This window comes from Gigantopelta aegis, chromosome 11, assembly GCF_016097555.1.
Source record: "Gigantopelta aegis isolate Gae_Host chromosome 11, Gae_host_genome, whole genome shotgun sequence".
NCBI lineage: Eukaryota > Metazoa > Mollusca > Gastropoda > Neomphalida > Peltospiridae > Gigantopelta > Gigantopelta aegis.
The window spans coordinates 9,071,018-9,093,105 of record NC_054709.1 but is presented as its reverse complement, the minus strand read 5'-3'; the positions used below and the strand labels follow the sequence as shown (position 1 = coordinate 9,093,105).

At 37.4% G+C, this 22,088-nt stretch overlaps 1 protein-coding gene across 1 annotated transcript in view; it reads left to right on the top strand.

The window, feature by feature from the left end:
* Positions 1 to 22,088, top strand: part of LOC121385530 (protein timeless homolog) — a 99,486-nt gene that overhangs the window by 67,227 nt on the left and 10,171 nt on the right. The window contains exons 24-36 of the mRNA XM_041516238.1: positions 395 to 534; positions 1,459 to 1,544; positions 1,910 to 2,036; positions 3,039 to 3,112; positions 4,793 to 5,017; positions 5,947 to 6,162; positions 8,862 to 8,980; positions 13,958 to 14,301; positions 15,605 to 15,748; positions 17,048 to 17,176; positions 17,384 to 17,527; positions 20,303 to 20,431; positions 20,828 to 20,971. Of these exons, the coding sequence (XP_041372172.1) occupies positions 395 to 534; positions 1,459 to 1,544; positions 1,910 to 2,036; positions 3,039 to 3,112; positions 4,793 to 5,017; positions 5,947 to 6,162; positions 8,862 to 8,980; positions 13,958 to 14,301; positions 15,605 to 15,748; positions 17,048 to 17,176; positions 17,384 to 17,527; positions 20,303 to 20,431; positions 20,828 to 20,971 (2,021 nt within the window). The remainder of the gene's footprint in view (positions 1 to 394; positions 535 to 1,458; positions 1,545 to 1,909; positions 2,037 to 3,038; positions 3,113 to 4,792; positions 5,018 to 5,946; positions 6,163 to 8,861; positions 8,981 to 13,957; positions 14,302 to 15,604; positions 15,749 to 17,047; positions 17,177 to 17,383; positions 17,528 to 20,302; positions 20,432 to 20,827; positions 20,972 to 22,088) is intronic.

Below are 22,088 nucleotides of genomic sequence, written 5' to 3'. Positions count from 1 at the left end.
TATGGGTGTCACATATGATATTCAATACTGATTTTAAACATTGATGAACTTGTTTATTTTGGGGGTTGGGGTGGGGGACGTAGTCCAGTGGTAAAGTGCTCGCCTGACACGCTGTCGATCTAAGATCGATTTCTTGTTGGTGGACCCATTGAGGTATTCGTCATTCCAGCCAGTGCACCACGACTGGTTTTATCAAAGGCTGTGGTATGTGTTATCCCATCTGTGGGATGGTGCAGATAAAAGATCACTTGCTACTAATGGAAAATATGACAGGTTTTCTCTGTAAGATTATATGTAAAAATTACCAAATGTTTGATATGCAATAATCAGTGTGCTCTAGTGGTGGTGTTAAACAAAACAAACTTTTTACAAACACTTGTTTATTTTGACACAGGAGCTTGTGAGGTTTGCCATGTACATCATCCGCAGGTTCACCGAGATTGCCGAAAACAACAAGAAGATTTTTATGGAAATGTTGTTTTGGAAAGACAAAAAAGAGTCACTTGAAATCACTGATGGATATGGTTCTTTCAGGTAACTATGGCAACCAGGCATGTCAGTGTGTGTGTGTGTGCACGTGCGTGAATGTTTGGGGCAAGGGATCAGCAGTCAGAACAAACCCCTTTTGGCAATTTTATTTTCTGTTCTTTGCTTTGGAATTTTTTTTTTTTTTTTTTTTTTACATAAATTAACCCCTTTCACAAATTTCTGGTTTCACCTGAGGTAACAATGCAGATTATATGCACTCTACCACAGACAGGATAGCACATACCATGGCTATTGATATACCAGTCTTGGTGCACTGGCTGGAATGAGAAATAGCCCAGTGAGCCCACCGACGAGGATTGGTCCTAAACCGACCACGCATCAGGCGAGCGCTTTACCACTGAGCTACGTCCTGCATCCCCAGACTCTAAATAATTACAGATCTATTCCACACATAATGTTTTATTTTATTGGTCATTCCAGCCACTGATGCGTGGTCGATCTAGGATCAATCCCCGTCGGTGGACCCATTGGGCTGTTTTTTGTTCCAGCCAGTGCTCCATAACTGGTGTAACAAAGGCTGTGGTATGTACTATCCTGCCTATGGGATGGTGCATATAAAAGATCCCTTGCTGCTAATCGAAAAACAGTAGCCCATGGAAATAGTGACAGCAGGTTTCCTCTCTCTTTATCTGTGTTGTCTTTAACCATATGTCTGACGCTATATGACCGTAAATAAAAATGTGTTGAGTGCGTCGTTAAATAAAACATTTCCTTCCTTCCATATAACTAAATAAAATGTGTTGAGTGCATCGTTAAATAAAACATTTCCTTCCTTCCACATAACCATAAATAAAATGTGTTGAGTGCTTCGTTAAATAAAACATTTCCTTCCTTCCATATAACTAAATAAAATGTGTTGAGTGCATCATTAAATAAAACATTTCCTTTTTATTTTATTGGTGCTTTCAGCAACAAGGTGAAAAACACGTGGACAGAAGATCAACAAGAAGAACTGCTCCGACTTTACGAGATGTTCAGGGAAAATGAAGATCCAGGTTATAAAAATTTTTTTTATTAAATTATATTTAATAAAACATTAATTGGAATGATTTTAAAATCGTAACTTCAGTGAAAACCTGTCTAATCAGGATCATGCTGGGGACCTAATATGTATTCAAATACCGGCCTCGGTGGTGTTGTGGTTAAGCCATCGGACATACTGCTGGGTACTGAGTTCGCAGCCCGGTACCGGCTCCCACCCAGAGTGAATTTTAATGGCTCATCTTCTCTCTCACCAACCAGTAACCACTGACAAGTAACCCACTGTCCTGGACAGACAGCCCATATTTCATATTTGTGTCTGTAGTTGATTTAGTTTTTAATTACAATAATTATCTCATGATTTTTTGTTTCTTTTCAGAAAAGGACACAGTTGACTTGATAATGGAAAGGTTCACTGACCCGACAAAGCGACGAGGCCACATTATTTCTGAATTAAAGAAACTAAACCTGATCACAAGTGCTAAAGATCTACGAAAAAAGAAAGCGTAAGTTGAGATGATGATGATGATGATGATTGTGATTGTGACTGCAATTTGTAGTAATAGCAGTACTGGGTAGCACCATTGTAGAAGCAGACGTTGCAGTAAGCTCAGTGCAGCTGTATGCCTGGTAACCTAGGTTACGACACATTTATCAAGTTTAGAATTCCAGTTAATATATGGGCGTGATGTAGCCCAGTGGTAAAATGCTCGCTCGATGTGTGGTCGGTCTGGGATCGATCCCCATCGGTGGGCCCATTGGGCTATTTCCCGTTCCAGCCAGTGTATCACGACTGGTATATCAAAGGCTGTGGTATGTGCTACCCTGTCTGTGGGATGGTGGATATAAATAACCCTTACTGCTAATCGAAAAGAGTAGCCAATAAAGTGGCGACAGTGGGTTTCCTCTCTTAATATCTGTGTGGTCCTTCACTAGATGTCCAACGCCATGTAACTGTAAATAAAATATGTTGACTGCTTCGTTAAATAAAACATTTCCTTCCTTCCTTCCTTCTAGTTATTATAAAATTCCTTCAAAATCACCCGGATATATAGTTATTAATTCTCGCCATACTGATACTTGTGTGTAATTTATGTTCGGACAGAACACAATTGATCAAAATTTAGGTGATGTTTTTGTTTAAAACATTTTATGTAGAAAGAAGCACCTTTCTCAACTGTCTTGTAATATAGTAACCTCCTTGTAACCTGGTAATCTGAAGAACAATTCGCAACTTAATTCATTGCCTGAGTAGTAGTAGTAGTACCATCATCCTATTGCAAGTGCTAAAGCACTTCGAAAAGTTTAGTTTTGCATAGCCTATTTTTTCATGTGTATTAAACTTAGCACATATTTTTCTGCTCATAAAGGGTTAAACAAATTAAAATGGGTGAGACGAAGTATTGTTGTGTAACCCGGAATATTCAGATATTCACATCCAAGAAGCTTTCACACTGACAAAATAAAGAAAACAAGTTATTTGAATATTACTATTTTATTTTTTCCAGTTCATCTAAAACATGGACAGAAGAAGAAGAATTTGAGCTGGCTGATCTGTACGAAACACACAAGAATTCTGATGGTAGGACGTAGACTAAACCATTATTAGTTAAAGTGACAGACCCTAGTTTTTAAACACTACAGCATATATATGTCACTATTAGAGCCGTCTTTTATAATTCAAATCGGACATTAGGTACATAGATTTCACTGTTTATATCATCCATTTCCATACATCCGAAGTGTTTCCGGTCATCGTAGGCACCGTTCCATGAAGCGATCTTAGCCCTAAGATCACCTTAAGTGCATAACTACTAATATGCACTTATGATGATCTTAGGGCTAAGATCGCTTTGTGGAATGGGGACCTGGGGCCTAATTCACTAAACTCGCGCAACTCTGCGATCTCGCAGTGCAATGCTAAAAGACTTACAAAGAGGATGCTTTGTTGTCTAGCAGGGCCTTAGAGACCTTTGTGAATTTGGGCCCCTGGTGTTTTCTAAAACCACAAAATGCTTTTTTTCATATTGTTAAAAACACAAGTACCTATGAGAAGTAATGGTTATGCAGACAAGTTCTAGTCGACTTTTTAATGATATTTCACTTTTCAATGTAACAGACTCTTTGTTTCATTCTTTTTAACTTTATCCATTGATCCCCGTTGGTAGGCCCATTGGGCTATTTCTCGTTCCAGCCAGTGCACCACAACTGTTATATCAAAGGCCGTGGTATGTGCTGTCTTGTCTGTGGGATGGTGCATATAAACGATCCCTTGCTGCTAATCGAAAAGAGTAGCTTATGAAGTGGTGACAGCGGGTTTCCTCTCTCAATATCTATGTGGTCCATATAACCGTAAATAAAATGTGTTGAGTGCATCGTTAAATAAAACATTTCCATTGATCCCTGTTAGTGGGCCCATTGGGCTATTTCTCGTTCTAGCCAGTGCACCATGACTGGTATATCAAAGGCCGTGGTAGGTGCCATCCTGTCTGGGATGGTGCATATAAATGATCCCTTGCTACTAATGCAAAACTGTAGCAGGTTTCCTCTCTATGACTGTGTCAAAATGACCATGTTTGACATCCAATAGCCGATGATTAGTAAATCAATGTGCTCTAATGGTGTCATTAAACAAAACAAACATTTTGTAACTTTATCCAAATATCTGGGATAGTACTGCAACGTGCCGTACTCTGGACAGAACTGGGATTTTCAAAATGACTAGGTAACAAATTCCTACGTTTTAGCAGTGTTCGACAAATGTTTTCGAAAAGTCACTAGCCCTGACAGAAACTTTAGCTAGTACCCTATGTATAATAGTAACAGTTGATAATTTCCGCTAGCTCAACCACAAATTCACTAGCCGGGACTGAAATGGTTTTATTAATCTTCTTAAATTCCACTTTTTAAAGTTTTCAAAAAAACTTTCTGATTTCTATACAAAGTTTTAAAATATACTTACCTTGATATTTGTATTGTACTATACTTTTCCCCACAGCTTTACACTGTAGTTTTACCTAATTGTATAAATAATACTTCTATATACTTACCTTTTCTGACACTCAATAGCTGATGTGTATTTTTGTGCTGTGGTATCAAATGTCTGTTTGTTTCGTTTCGTTTCGTTTTTCGTTTCGTTCGTCCGTTTGTTCGTGCATTCGTTCATTTGTTAGTTTGGTTTGTTCGTTCGTTGTTCATTCGCCATTAATTAGCCCTTCTGATTTTCTTTATTTTTCAATTTTCCATTCTCTCTCTATTCCAGATCCAGTAGGTAGTATTATATCGGAGCTGAGCAACAAACGATCGAAGAACAAGGTCATCGAAAAGTTGATCAGCTGCGGTCTTGTTCAGGATAGAAAGGATCTGTACAAGAAACGACGCCGCAGCAACAAGAAGAAGGGTAGTGACGACGACGATGATGATGATGATGTAGCTGGTGATGGATATGACGAGGGAGATGGATTTATTGTGAGAGAAGATGATGATGGTACGAATTAAATTAAAAATGTGTGATTTCGTTTCTCATGATTATTATATATTGAGTACGACTATTCAATGAATATAACAGTCCTTGGTTTTTGAAAATTATAGGTGAGTGGAAAATTGCACACGTCAAAATGCTAAGGCGAGTGAAAAATCACTCTCCAAAATAAATAAAATAGGCAGTGTAGCTCCGATTGGATTTTGACTGGTACGTCTACAAAATTGTCTATTAAACCAGTATTTCCCGATTTGTTCAACAAAGAGAAATACCAATTTAACGACTGCATGGAAGCCACTGCCATGTTTTTAATTATTATTGTTTTAATAAAAGGATCTTCCTGTCAGCTAAATGAGCTATGAAAACTGTTGATTTTTGTAAACAGTGGAAATAAATATACTACTAATATTTTACGTGTGCCGTTTGTTGAGTATAACGTGTGCTGTTTTTTACACTCGTCAGATTGAAATTACGTGCGCTGTACGAGAGCGATCGCATCCGCACACCTTAAAAAGCAAGGTCTGATATAATATATATATATATACAGTTGAATCCCGGTGCTCGAAAAAGTATTTGAGCCATCTGGTAGTTCGACTCAACCATTCGGTCAACAATAGGTAAGTATAACTAGGGACTTCGTCATTGGTTCGAGCATTGCGGTATATTCGACCTTTCCCCGAGTTCGACCCAACGAGATTCTACTGTATTTAATAAAATGATTTCCGATGGGTTCCAATGATGACGAGGCACGGAACCAAAAATGTGTTTCTGATAAAATTTGAAATCCTATGGCCTGTCTCCCCTCCCTCCCCCCCCCCCACCCCCAACCCCCCCATTTTCTCCCAAAATCTGATAAAAAGTGGAGAATTCACATAAATGGTTAAAATGTTCCCAGTCATATACTATAATTTTTTATTTTAAATGTTTTTAATCAGATCGCGGTGACCAGGATGTCGATGATGATGTTCACTCCAGTGATGATAATGACAGCGCTGTTGACAGCGACGATGGCGAAGAAAGGGAGGTAACTCCAACATCACCCTCCAATGCGGCTGACAGTATTCGCAATCTAGTTACGAAAGGGTACAGAGAACAGATTGGCTGGATTCAGATCAAACTGAGAAGAACTGCTGACGATAGAGAACAAACAGGTGAGAGACAAGACAAAATGATTTAACGACACCACTAGTGCATATTGATTTATTAATCATCGGCTATTGGATGTCAAAACATTTGGTAATTTTGATGTATGGTCTTAGATAGGAAACCAGCTACAAAAAAAATCCATTAGTAGCAAGGGATCTTTATTATGCGCCATCTCACAGACAGGATAGCACATACCACAGCCTTTGATATACCGGTAGTGGTGCCCTGACTGGAACGAGAAATAGCCCAATGAGCCCACCGACGGGGATTGATCCCAAACCGACCACACATCAAGTGAGCGCTTTACCACTGGGCTACATATAAAATAGAGGACGTCCGAAAACAACATGGTGACGAACAGTGAAAATAGAGATGAAGGAGACAGGACGGACTCAGTTGGGGCACCATCGAGAGATTGGCAGGGGATAGACCGGCGTGGAAGAACTTTGTTGCTGTCCTAAATGCCACTAGGCATGACAGTAAATGATGATGAGGACATATAAAATTTATATTATTGTTTCTGAAATTAAATTTGTTTGATATATGTGAAAGATGGAAAGCAAAAGCTTCTTTTGAAGTTGATTACTAGAAAACAGTTCCCTGCCCTGTGTCAATTTCAAGCCTTGTGCCGAGTTATCGCTAAACAAACATTGATTTTTATTGTCTTGTCTCAATACAGTTTTACTGTGATTTTTACTCTGTAGTATTTTTATAAATATATATATATATACATTGAAACCACTCAAAACTAAGGCAGGACATAGCCCAGTGGTAAGGCGCTCGCTTGATGCGTTGTCGATCTAGGATCGATCCCTGTCGGTGAGCTCATTGGGCTATTTTTCATTCCATCCAGTGCAGCACGACTGGTATATCAAAGGCCATGGTATGTGCTGTCCTGTTTGTGGGATGGTGCATATAAAAGATCCATTGCTGCTAACTGAAAAGAGTAGCTCATGAAGTTGTGACGACAGCAGGTTTCCTCTCTCAATATTTGTGTGGTTTTTAAAACACTGACTTCTATGCAAAGACCGGCCTCGGTGGCGTCGTGGTAGGCCATCGGTCTACAGGCTGGTAGGTACTGGTTTCGGATCCCAGTCGAGGCATGGGATTTTTAATCCAGATACCGACTCCAAACCCTGAGTGAGTGTTCCGCAAGGCTCAATGGGTAGGTGTAAACCACTTGCGCCGACCAGTGATCCATAACTGGTTCAACAAAGGCCATGGTTTGTGCTATCCTGCCTGTGGGAAGCGCAAATAAAAGATCGAAAGAGTAGCCCATGTAGTGGCGACAGCGGGTTTCCTCTCAAAATCTGTGTGGTCCTTAACCATATGTCTGACGGCATATAACCGTAAATAAAATGTGTTGAGTGCGTCGTTAAATAAAACATTTCTTTCTTTCTATGCAAAGTTTTAAAATATACCTACCTTGATTTTATAAATGTATTGTATTATACTTTTCACCCACAGCTCCTTACACTGTGGTTTTACATAAATATATATAAATAATATTTTCATATACTTACCATTTGTGACACCCAATAGCCGATGTGTATTTTTGTGCTGGGGTGTCATTAAACATTAATTCATTTATTCATTCCATTTAACTGTACATAAAATGTGTTGAGTGTATCGTTAAATAAAAGATTTCCTGTTTCCTGTTCCACTGTAAACTAGATACCCACGAGACCAACTAAAAAATCTGGTTTCAAAAGGTTCTGTTCTGTACTGATATTTAAAAAGGGACTATGAAAAAACATCTGGTTTTGAGGGAATTCTGGTTTACAGAGGGTCCAGTTTTGAGGGAATACCAGCTTACAGAGGGTCCGGTTTTGAGGGAATTCCGGTTTACAGAGGGTCCAGTTTTGAGGGAATTCCAGTTTACAGAGGGTCCGGTTTTGAGGGAATTCCGGTTTACAGAGGGTCCAGTTTTGAGGGAATTCCAGTTTACAGAGGGTCCGGTTTTGAGGGAATTCCGGTTTACAGAGGGTCCAGTTTTGAGGGAATTCCAGCTTACAGAGGGTCCGGTTTTGAGGGAATTCCGGTTTACAGAGGGTCCAGTTTTGAGGGAATTCCAGTTTACAGAGGGTCCGGTTTTGAGGGAATTCCGGTTTACAGAGGGTCCAGTTTTGAGGGAATTCCAGCTTACAGAGGGTCCGGTTTTGAGGGAATTCCGGTTTACAGAGGGTCCAGTTTTGAGGGAATTCCAGTTTACAGAGGGTCCAGTTTTGAGGGAATTCCAGTTTACAGAGGGTCCGGTTTTGAGGGAATTCCGGTTTACAGAGGGTCCAGTTTTGAGGGAATTCCAGTTTACAGAGGGGTCCGGTTTTGAGGGAATTCCGGTTTACAGAGGGTCCAGTTTTGAGGGAATTCCGGCTTACAGAGGGTCCGGTTTTGAGGGAATTCCGGTTTACAGAGGGTCCAGTTTTGAGGGAATTCCAGTTTACAGAGGGTCCGGTTTTGAGGGAATTCTGGTTCACAGAGGGTCTGCTTTTGAGGGAATTCCAGTTTACAGTGGGTCCGGTTTTGACGGCTTTTACTGTGTATATATTTTTTTTATAGTTTTGTTTTAGACCGAGCTAATTTATGCAAAACATTGTCTCCCATGAAATTCTTTATAATTGTTTGTTTTAGTCTTAACATTGTGCAAAATGCTATCTTAGTAAAATAATGTGAATACGTTTTAGACATGAAAAAATTTTTGTAGGTGAATTGATACCAGTTCCCATCGTCCCACTGACTGAAGAGAATGAGACGGCGATGGAGGACTCAGTCTTTACGGACTTTCTGCAGCGGATTGGTCTTGCCCCTCCATCCAATGAACAGGTATTAAAAATTGCAGGATTGTGTGATTTAAGCAAGTTCCAAGAATGTAAATAATTCTTATGTTTATGTTTGGATTATTGAGTGTTGATGCGTTGATTATACCCCCGAATAGTAAATTTGTGCATACCACAGCCTTTGATATACCAGTCGTGCACTGGCAGGAACGAGAAATAGCCCAAGGGACCCATGGACGGGGCCGCACATCAAACAAGGGCTTTACCACCAGGCTACGTCCTGCCCTAAAAATTAGTTATCAAGCAGATTGTTAGGCACTCAAACTATTGTCCGAACCAAATTGTTAACAACTACGAAAAATGACTCTCCTACCTTTAATTGCCGTTAGATTTCCTCCAAACTTTGTCCAGACACAAATCGTACAAAAACCACTACAAATATACAGATTCCACACACGAGACTGCAACGATGTCGCCGATATCGCCTTTGCTGAGATTGCATAGGGAAAAATACATGCCGTTTTCTGCCGTCTGCCATGTTGCTTGTTTATGGAATACTCTTCAAGAGGGGTGAAAGCCTCCAAAGTATGTGACACAATTAATATGAAATCAATGATCTCTTGTGGTATCATTAAAAAAAATTTAATAATAATAATTAATAATATGACGTCATCACGTCTGCTTTTATATCATAACATGTTATGACGTTGTTAGATAAGTCCTATCCTTTCACCCCTCTTGGAGAATATTCCATAAAAAGTCAAAATGGCAGCTAGCACAAAATTACATGCTTTTTGCCCTATGCGCTCTCAGCGAAGTTGATATAGGCGACATAGTTATCGTCTGGTATGTGGAAACTGTGTCATTGTAGTGGTTTTTTCAAGATTTCTGTCTGGACAAACTTTGGAGGAAATCTAAAGGCAATTAAAGGTAGGAGAGTAATTTTTCGTAGTTGTTAACAATTTGCTTCGGACAATAGCTGTAGCTATGGACAATAAATGCTCACAAAAAGGTTCACACAAATCTTGAAAAGTCCTTGAATTCCAGAGTTATGCTTGAATCTGGTAAATATAAATTTTATATGCTAAACAGCACTTAAGTTTACTTTATGTGCTTGAATTGTGCAGAAACTTTCATTTCTGAAAACATTAGTTTACCAGTTGTCTAAAAAAGAACCCAAAAAAAAGACCTTTTGTAGAATTTTTAAATATAAACCTATGTTCAGATATACTATATAAAAATCCCAAATTGGGTCAAGTTAAAGATTTAATTTTATTAGTTATAATCCAGTTGTCTTCTTTGGGGGAGCATAATTATCTTAACAATCTATGTAATGTCTTTCTTCACTTAAATTTCTTAAAGGGACAAACCCTAGTTTTTAAACACTAAGGCATATTTTTCACCTAGACCCTAATTTCAACCCGTAAAAATGGACACTAAGTTTGGTTAATTTACAAACCTGTCACAAATTTGGATACAACAGAGCGAAACGAGTCTGTGACATTGAAATACTCTTAAAAATAGACTAATATGCGACTCCATAATCATTACTTCTCAGACACGTGAGTTTTTTAAAATATAAAAAATGCATTTTGTGGTGTTAAAAACACCAGGATGACCCTGGGACTTAGGTTGTATGGAAATGAATAATCTAAACAATACAACATAAGTAATGTTTGATTTCAGTTATCATAAATGGCTCTGATAGTGAAAAATATGCCTCAGTGTCCCTTTAAATGATTTGAATGTAAATTAATTGACTTAAGATATAGCCTTGATATGAAACCTTGGAGAGTGAAATATCTTATAAATATACTCTTCAAAAAAAGTAGGAGAACTCTAATAAGAATCTACAATTGCCAAAATTGTACGGTATATTAGCTGTGGGGAATGGCTATATGATAATAGTGAATTAATTGGGCAAACATTACAAACGGTAGTTCAGTATTACAGGGTGTATACTACCAAATCAAATCCCATAGACGACAATAGTAACATATGCGGCTAAAACTCCTACCTGCAGCCTATCAACCGACATAAACACCACGGATATAAATACTACCACCCCTTACACTTAAAGTGAATCAGAAAAAAATGGGGGTCAAGCTGCTCGTTTCTGAGATAACGGGTAGCGTCTATGACTACCCTAGTTTCGCACAAAATTTGAGTACTTTTTTTTACAGGTACCCCATACATGTTTCAAGCACAAGGCTACTTGACACATTGGTACTAGATGAAATAAAATTGCACATTTATTTTACCCAGATGAAACTATTATTTTTTACAACCAACACACTCACATTTATAACCAATCACAGGACTTGTGGTGTTCACTTCTCTATCAAAAGTTCGGTGCACCTCCAACTTTGACCCAGCCGAAAGTTATTTGGTATAGTACTACCTATACTGATAACATAATTTTTCAAAAAGTGTCCAGCTATGTGTCTTTATGACAACTAGGATCTGGTGTATTCTGACATAAACTGACAACCTCACTGAAAGTGTTGTTTCTACAGTGCAACCTAATATAATGTACACCTCAAAAAGCATATATATTGCATATAGTTTTGTACAAATGCAATATGTCATATTAAACAACAAAATGTTTTAAAATAAAACTCCTGAAGATATTTACTTTCAGTTGGGTGTGTGTACTCAGGTATATATGTAGAGACAACAAAGATAGTCAGAGTACCTCTACCCCTTTAAAGAATGCCATTAAAACACATACACTTGATTGACCCCAAGATTATGAAGACCTTGACAGGCACATCAAAGAAATATCAGTATTAAAAAAATACACTGTCTGAGGAAGGAAACACAAACATGACTGTACCTGTATGAAGTAATGACTTAATGTCCTGAACATTAGTGTTGGGAGGAAATCCTGTATGCTGGGTGTGGGTGTCTTCAAGTTACCAGGTGTGGGAATTTCAAATCCATCGGCCATGCTGATAATGAACCATCAAAACCATTGGCAGCCACCAATATTCCTGACTATATTTTATTTATAGCCTACTGTAGTTGGAGGTTTTAATAGTTGTGATATCTGGAATAATCATGCAGCTTTAACACATTTATTTTTGATTAATTACTGAAAAAAAACTATTTTTAAATGACAAAATTACCCGAACATCTATTTTCTTGCATTATTTTCTAATCTGGATGAATACAATATGTACATTAGATGTATTCCTACAATCTGTAATCCAGCATTTTATTTAGCTAGTAACATTAGGTCATACAGCTTTAACAATAAAATAAATTATCAACTTAATCCAAGGCAGATAATCAAATCTGAAAAAATTGGTTCTGAATCTAGTATAAACTCAAAATGCTTTTCATGAGAGCTAACTAAGTGATTATTAAGAAACAAAAATGATCTGGAGATCTAAGTATATGTTTAACAACCTTATTGTTATGTACAAATAAGAACAGAAGGCACAATAGTGACAACAAATTTAATTATGTTTTCGGTAAAGTTTTTCTTCAAATTTACTTAAAATTTTGCATAAAACTACAAATTTGTCTAAAATATAACTTAGCACCCTATAAATATGTCAAAATGACAATAAAAATCAACTTCTTTACAAATTTGAGTTTTCAGAATTTCATACATAAAAAAATAACAATGTTAATGGAAACTAAAGACATTAACCCACTATTGGCACATGCTATTTTTAATATAAAAATAAATTGCTATTAAAATCTTAGTTCAGGTTGCCTATATATAATACCATATTTAAGAGCAGTTGTATATGGCAAGTCAAATACCATGTAAAAAGAAATTATTGAAATCTTTACAGTATGAATTATAGGCCAAAACCAACTTTTCTTCAGTGCTAACTTTGATTCAAACTCCATTCAGAGCCATGTACAGATATTAATGTCACGGTCAAGGTCATTGTGAACTTGCATGATCGAGTGATGGCTAATTAATCAACCAGTATAGTTTAATTAAATAAAATGACAAAATCATAATATTTTTTATTATGCACTGAATATGTGCTATAGGGTGTATACTACCAAATCAAATCCCATAGACGACAATAGTAACATATGTGGCTAAAACTCCTACCTGCAGCCTATCAACCGACATAAACGCCACGGATATAAATACTACCACCCCTTACACTTAAAGTGAATCAGAAAAAAATGGGGGTCAAGCTGCTCGTTTCTGAGATAACGGGTAGCATCTATGACTACCCTAGTTTCGCACAAAATTTGAGTACTTTTTTTTTACAACCCCATACATGTTTCAAGCACAAGGCTACTTGACACATTGGGATGAAATAAAATTGCACATTTATTTTACCCAGTGAAACTATTATTTTTACAACCAACACAGTCACATTTATAACCAATCACAGGACTTGTGGTGTTCACTTCTCTATCAAAAGTTCGGTGCACCTCCAACTTTGACCCAGCCGAAAGTTATTTGGTATAGTACTACCTACAGTAGGTTTTATGACCACCAAACAAGGACGATTGGGGTCAGAAGTGTAAAAACAGTAACAACTGTATGATCAACAGAATGAAAACGATTGACAGAAATAATGTTCCACAGTGATTAATCGACCTTCCTGGAAATTGTCAAAATCGAGAATGACACCCCACGCACGTGTACGGGGCAACTGCGTGATGCACATGCAAACTATTTAATGTGTTTTGGTGTGTTGATAAACAGACCTGAATGTTCTAGGATGTCTGTGATCAAAACGTATGTTCGGTCTAACAGTTGATATTAACATTAATATTTCAGGTTCCCCTACTTTTTTGAAGAGTATATTATTTACAAATTAAGTAGTTTTCTTTACATATTATTCACGTAGCAGGTTGTTTTCGTTATTTTGATAGGGTGTGTGTTCAAAATGGCATACAACACTTAAGCTACTATATTCAGACAGAAATTAACTAGGGTCCGTCCCTTTAAATTATTTGAATGTAACTGATTTTACTTAAGATATAGCCTTGATATGAAACCGTGGAGAGTAAAATATCTTATAAATATTATAAATTGCAGGAAGCGTTTTGGAGGGTACCCGGGAATCTTACGGCTTCTGACCTGAGAAATATAGCGGATGGACTTCAACTGAACGAAGCTGGTGAACCAATCGCTGCCGATAAGATAACGTTTAAAACAAAGATGCACACCGGAAACAAGAAGGTGAAAAAGTCTCGAAAAGATTCAAAGAAAACTAAGAGGGATGGTAAGAAAGGAAAAACGGACGAAAGCAAAGAAAAGGAATCGAAGAAGAAGAAAGCTGCCGATCGGATGAAGATGTTTCATGATTTGATGAAGAAAAGAAAGGAAGGAAAACGAAAGCGAAGAAGTTCGGATTCTGATAGGGTGCGAAAACAACAGAGGTAAAGATACTTACAGTGCATGTGTGTTGTGAGTATTATATATGTATAATACAGCGAAACTCTCCGTTTTATGAGGTATCCGGTTTAGAGAGGTTTTCTTCTGTACAGATATTTAAAAAGGGACCATGAAAAAATGTCCGCTTTTGATGGAATTCCGGTTTACAGAGGGTCCGGTATTGAGAGGTTTCACTGTATGAACGGCAGTAATTCAGGGCTTTCATCCTTGACACAGCTATGTTTGTGATCTGGGACAATATAAAGAAACAAATAATTAAAAGTGAGACATACAGAGAGAGACCGACTGACCGACAGACAGAGAGAGGGCACTTCTTAGCCCTGTTCTAGAAAGAACTCTGATGAAATCAGAGGGCGTGCGTACGTACACGTGAGAGAGAGAGAGAGAGAGTGAGAGAGAGAGAGTGTGAGGGAGTGAGTTGGGTATGCAGGCTCAGGCAGGATTTCTGAAAGGGGGGATCCAAATGTGATGACTGATCTCTCCTTTTACACAGGACAGTTAATATAATCACGTTTCCCCTTAAAGGTTATGATCGGTTTTCAAAATGGGGGTGGGGGAGGGGGGTCTAGACCCCTGAAACACCCCCCTGGATCCGCTACTGCTATGGTTGATTTCTTTGTGAATCTGCACGATGAGTCCTATTCAGTGACAACAGCTTGGTTGAATTCGGTCTGATCCATAATTTTTAAGTCATGGTACAAAATAACTCAATGAAAAGGTTTTGTTGTCGTTTAACAACACCACTAGAGCACATTGATTTATTAATCATCAGCTATTGGATGTCAAACATTTGGTAATTTTGACAGTTAGTCTCAGACAGGAAACCCGCTACATTTTTCTATTGGTAGCAAGGGATCTTTTATATGCACCATCCCACATGATTGCACATACCACAGCCTTTGATATACCAGTGGTGGTGCACTGCCTGGAACGAGATATAGCCCAGTGGGCCCACCGACGGGGATCGACCCTAGACTGACCGCACATCAGGTGAGTGCTTTGCCACTGGGCTACGTCCCGCCCACAACTTTCAGTGATAACACAAGATGACCATGGTGGGGAATTAACCAGCAACCGTGTTAAAAACGGTTTACTTTTAAGTTAATTAATCGATGTGCAAAAGCAAACCACTTCACTTTGTCATTATGGTCCAACCCTGTATGTGTCAGGGCTAGTATGCTTAGTGTTAAAAACTCTTAAGTTTAAACATTAATTATTCAGTATGCTCTAGTGGTGTCATTAAACAAAACAAAAAATGTCAACACTTTTTCCTTATGTTTTTTACAGACTCTCTGAATCGGACGATGACACTCCACTGAATGGTCTCGTAAACGACAAAGTAAAAGAGACGGCAGAATCTGATCAGTCAGAACCGAGTCAGAATGAAACGACTGCGAGACTAAAACCGACGATTGATTCAGACAGTGACAGGTGAGTTATTAAAGGAATTAGAAAGGTTAAAGGGACATTACTGAGTTTGCTGCATTGTAAGATGTTTCCGACAAATAAAATATTTCTACAATTAAACTTGTACATAAATGATATTTTCTTGCTTAAAATATCATATTTGTAAGAAGCCCAAACTGGATTTTGTCTTGTAATAATTTCGTACATACAATTTTTTTTTTTTAATTAGGAAATAAAATGAAATTTTACACTAGTACAAATATTAGAACGACGAGAAACATGTTTAATATACAGCCACTAATATTTTATGCAGAAAAATATATTTGATATTTAATTACAATCGTTAAAAAGTCTTTGTTTTATGATAACAGCTTAAAAATTGCAGCAAACTCAGGAATGTCCCTTTAATGTAAAGTTTTGCTTGCTTACCCCCTCTACATTTCTAGCCCTAGATGTTATGTACAGTCTGCCCCTCCATCTCTCTATTTTATAAGTGTTTAATACCCTGCTGTTAGAACCGGAGTGTGTATAGCTTCTGCCTTTATAATGTTGAGTTACATATCAAGTTTGACGTATAGCTTCTGCCTTTGTAATGTTGAGTTACATATCAAGTTTGACGTATAGCTTCTGCCTTTGTAATGTTGAGTTACATATCAAGTTTGACGTATAGCTTCTGCCTTTGTAATGTTGAGTTACATATCAAGTTTGACGTATAGCTTCTGCCTTTATAATGTTGAGTTACATATCAAGTTTGACGTTTATACTGATTTGCTAATTTTTCACATGGAGGTCGGACGTAGCTCGGTCGTAAATCGCTTGATGCCCGGTCGGTTTGTGATCGATTCCTGTCAGTAGGCCCATTCGGCTATTTCTCTTTCCAGCCAGTGCACCATGATTGGTATATGAAAGGCTATGGATGGTATATAGTTATGGTATGGGATGGTGCATATAAAATATCCCTTGCTGCTAATGGGGCAAAAATGTAGTGGGTTTCCTTTTTAAGACTATATGTTAAAATTACCAAATGCTTGACATCCAATAGCCGATGATTAATAAATCATTGTGCTCTTGTGGTGTCGTTAAACAAAACACTTTATTTTTCACAGAATTATGGCCCTTGAACTTCGGAGAAAATAAAATTTGTTTGGCCCAGTAGCGGACATGTTTTACTTTAATAGTATTCTTAAAATGTTTGTTTTATTAAAGCACTAGATTCGTTATGAATGACATACAACAGATTCACCTAATCAGTTTATCGTAGGCAAGATGTTTAATTCGACAGAATTCTTGTTTTATGATAATTATATAATTCTCGTTCAACAGTTTGTCGTCCGAAGACGAACGTTCCTCAGCTGTTGTTGAAAAACAAACAGCAGCCTCTAATCAGTCGGAATCAGGGAAGAAGAAACCGGCTGCGAGAGTAAAACGAATGATTGATTCGGACAGCGACAGGTGAGTTATTATAGGAATTCCAGTCTCAGTCTCTCTGGACAATAAAGGCCGGTATGTAGGCCAGTGGGATTGGTCCCCGTTGATGCGCCCAGTGGCCTCCGATAGGATCGGGGGTCTGACTCGGGACAAGGATATAATTATACAGTGTGCTCTAGAGGTGTCATTAAACAAAACATATTCAACACTTTTTCCTTATGTTTTTTACAGACTCTCTGAATCGGACGATGACACTCCACTGAATGGTCTCATAAACGACAAAGTAAAAGAGACGGCAGAATCTGATCAGTCAGAACCGAGTCAGAATGAAACGACTGCGAGACTAAAACCGACGATTGATTCAGACAGTGACAGGTGAGTTATTAAATGAATTAGAAAGGTTAAAGGGACATTACTGAGTTTGCTGCATTGTAAGATGTTTCCGACAAATAAAATATCTCTACAATTAAACTTATACATAAATGATATTTTCTTGCTTAAAATATCATATTTGTAAGAAGCCCAAACTGGATTTTGTCTTGAAATAATTTCGTACATACAATTTTTTTTTTTTAATTAGGAAATAAAATGAAATTTTACACTAGTACAAATATTAGAACGACGAGAAACATGTTTAATATACAGCCACTAAAATTTTATGCAGAAAAATATATTTGATATGTAATTACAATCGTTAAAAAGTCTTTGTGTTTCGATAACATCTTAAAAATTGCAGCAAACTCAGGAATGTCCCTTTAATGTAAAGTTTTTCTTGCTTACCCCCTCTACATTTCTAGCCCTAGATGTTATGTACAGTCTGCCCCTCCATCTCTCTATCTTATAAGTGTTTAATTCCCTGCTGTTAGAACCGGAGTGTGTATAGCTTCTGCCTTTATAATGTTGAGTTACAGATCAAGTTTGACGTATAGCTTCTGCCTTTGTAATGTTGAGTTACAGATCAAGTTTGACGTATAGCTTCTGCCTTTCTTTGTAATGTTGAGTTACATATCAAGTTTGACGTATAGCTTCTGCCTTTGTAATGTTGAGTTACATATCAAGTTTGACGTATAGCTTCTGCCTTTGTAATGTTGAGTTACATATCAAGTTTGACGTATAGCTTCTGCCTTTGTAATGTTGAGTTACATATCAAGTTTGACGTATAGCTTCTGCCTTTGTAATGTTGAGTTACAGATGAAGTTTGACGTATAGCTTCTGCCTTTGTAATGTTGAGTTACAGATGAAGTTTGACGTATAGCTTCTGCCTTTGTAATGTTGAGTTACAGATGAAGTTTGACGTATAGCTTCTGCCTTTGTAATGTTGAGTTACAGATGAAGTTTGACGTATAGCTTCTGCCTTTGTAATGTTGAGTTACATATCAAGTTTGACGTATAGCTTCTGCCTTTATAATGTTGAGTTACATATCAAGTTTGACGTATAGCTTCTGCCTTTATAATGTTGAGTTACAGATCAAGTTTGACGTATAGCTTCTGCCTTTGTAATGTTGAGTTACATATCAAGTTTGACGTATAGCTTCTGCCTTTATAATGTTGAGTTACAGATCAAGTTTGACGTATAGCTTCTGCCTTTGTAATGTTGAGTTACAGATCAAGTTTGACGTATAGCTTCTGCCTTTGTAATGTTGAGTTACAGATCAAGTTTGACGTATAGCTTCTGCCTTTGTAATGTTGAGTTACAGATCAAGTTTGACGTATAGCTTCTGCCTTTGTAATGTTGAGTTACAGATCAAGTTTGACGTATAGCTTCTGCCTTTGTAATGTTGAGTTACAGATCAAGTTTGACGTATAGCTTCTGCCTTTGTAATGTTGAGTTACAGATCAAGTTTGACGTATAGCTTCTGCCTTTGTAATGTTGAGTTACAGATCAAGTTTGACGTATAGCTTCTGCCTTTGTAATGTTGAGTTACAGATCAAGTTTGACGTATAGCTTCTGCCTTTGTAATGTTGAGTTACAGATCAAGTTTGACGTATAGCTTCTGCCTTTGTAATGTTGAGTTACAGATCAAGTTTGACGTATAGCTTCTGCCTTTGTAATGTTGAGTTACAGATCAAGTTTGACGTATAGCTTCTGCCTTTGTAATGTTGAGTTACAGATCAAGTTTGACGTATAGCTTCTGCCTTTGTAATGTTGAGTTACAGATCAAGTTTGACGTATAGCTTCTGCCTTTGTAATGTTGAGTTACAGATCAAGTTTGACGTATAGCTTCTGCCTTTGTAATGTTGAGTTACAGATCAAGTTTGACGTATAGCTTCTGCCTTTGTAATGTTGAGTTACAGATCAAGTTTGACGTATAGCTTCTGCCTTTGTAATGTTGAGTTACATATCAAGTTTGACGTATAGCTTCTGCCTTTGTAATGTTGAGTTACAGATCAAGTTTGACGTATAGCTTCTGCCTTTGTAATGTTGAGTTACATATCAAGTTTGACGTATAGCTTCTGCCTTTGTAATGTTGAGTTACATATCAAGTTTGACGTATAGCTTCTGCCTTTGTAATGTTGAGTTACATATCAAGTTTGACGTATAGCTTCTGCCTTTATAATGTTGAGTTACATATCAAGTTTGATGTTTATACTGATTTGCTAATTTTTCACATGGATGTCGGACGTAGCTCGGTCGTAAATCGCTTGATGCCTGGTCGGTTTGTGATCGATTCCTGTCAGTGGGCCCATTCGGCTATTTCTCTTTCCAGCCAGTGCACCATGATTGGTATATGAAAGGCTATGGATGGTATATAGTTATGGTATGGGATGGTGCATATAAAATATCCCTTGCTGCTAATGGGGCAAAAATGTAGTGGGCTTCCTTTTTAAGACTATATGTTAAAATTACCAAATGCTTGACATCAAATAGCCGATGATTAATAAATCATTGTGCTCTTGTGGTGTCGTTAAACAATACACTTTATTTTTCACAGAATTATGGCCCTTGAACTTCGGAGAAAATAAAATTTGTTTGGCCCAGTAGCGGACATGTTTTACTTTAACAGTATTCTTAAAATGTTTGTTTTATTAAAGCACTAGATTCGTTATGAATGACATACAACAGATTCACCTAATCAGTTTATCGTAGGCAAGATGTTTAATTCGACAGAATTCTTGTTTTATGATAATTATATAATTCTCGTTCAACAGTTTGTCATCCGAAGACGAACGTTCCTCAGCTGTTGTTGAAAAACAAACGGCAGCCTCTAATCAGTCGGAATCAGGGAAGAAAAAACCGGCCGCGAGAGTAAAACGAATGATTGATTCGGACAGCGACAGGTGAGTTATTATAGGAATTCCAGTCTCAGTCTCTCTGGACAATAAAGGCCGGTATGTAGGCCAGTGGGATTGGTCCCCGTTGATGCGCCCAGTGGTAAAGCATTTTCCATGATGCGTGGTCGATCGATGCCGTCATTAAATTTGAACCGTGTATATTTCAGGGCTAGTATGCTAGTATGTTAAAAACTCTTCAGTTTAAAAATTAATTATTCAGCTTAGCTTAGTAACTGGTTTAACGTGTCCATATACCACTAAGGTTTTGAACACGCCTATCCTGAGTCTGGCCTCCGATAGGATCGGGGGTCTGACTCGGGACAAGGATATAATTATACAGTGTGCTCTAGAGGTGTCATTAAACAAAACATATTCAACACTTTTTCCTTATGTTTTTTACAGACTCTCTGAATCGGACGATGACACTCCACTGAATGTTCTCGTAAATGACAAAGTAAAAGAGACGGCAGAATCTGATCAGTCAGAACCGAGTCAGAATGAAATGACTGCGAGACTAAAACCGACGATTGATTCAGACAGTGACAGGTGAGTTATTAAATTAATTAGAATGGTTAAAGGGACATTACTGAGTTTGCTGCATTGTAAGATGTTTCCGACAAATAAAATATTTCTATAATTAAACTTATACATAAATGATATTTTCTTGCTTAAAATATCATATTTGTAAGAAGCCCAAACTGGATTTTGTCTTGAAATAATTTCGTACATACAATTTTTTTTTTTTAATTAGGAAATAAAATGAAATTTTACACTAGTACAAATATTAGAATGACGAGAAACATGTTTAATATACAGCCACTAATATTTTATGCAGAAAAATATATTTGATATGTAATTACAATCGTTAAAAAGTCTTTGTTTTTCGATAACATCTTAAAAATTGAAGCAAACTCAGGAATGTCCCTTTAATGTAAAGTTTTGCTTGCTTACCCCCTCTACATTTCTAGCCCTAGATGTTATGTACAGTCTGCCCCTCCATCTCTCTATTTTATAAGTGTTTAATTCCCTGCTGTTAGAACCGGAGTGTGTATAGCTTCTGCCTTTATAATGTTGAGTTACATATCAAGTTTGACGTATAGCTTCTGCCTTTGTAATGTTGAGTTACAGATGAAGTTTGACATATAGCTTCTGCCTTTATAATGTTGAGTTACAGATCAAGTTTGACGTATAGCTTCTGCCTTTATAATGTTGTTACATATCAAGTTTGACGTATAGCTTCTGCCTTTATAATGTTGAGTTACATATCAAGTTTGACGTATAGCTTCTGCCTTTATAATGTTGAGTTACAGATCAAGTTTGACGTATAGCTTCTGCCTTTATAATGTTGAGTTACAGATCAAGTTTGACGTATAGCTTCTGCCTTTATATTGTTGAGTTACAGATCAAGTTTGACGTATAGCTTCTGCCTTTATAATATTGTTACATATCAAGTTTAACGTATAGCTTCTGCCTTTATAATGTTGAGTTACATATCAAGTTTGACGTATAGCTTCTGCCTTTATAATGTTGAGTTACAGATCAAGTTTGACGTATAGCTTCTGCCTTTATAATGTTGAGTTACAGATCAAGTTTGACGTATAGCATCTGCCTTTATAATGTTGTTACATATCAAGTTTGACGTATAGCTTCTGCCTTTATAATG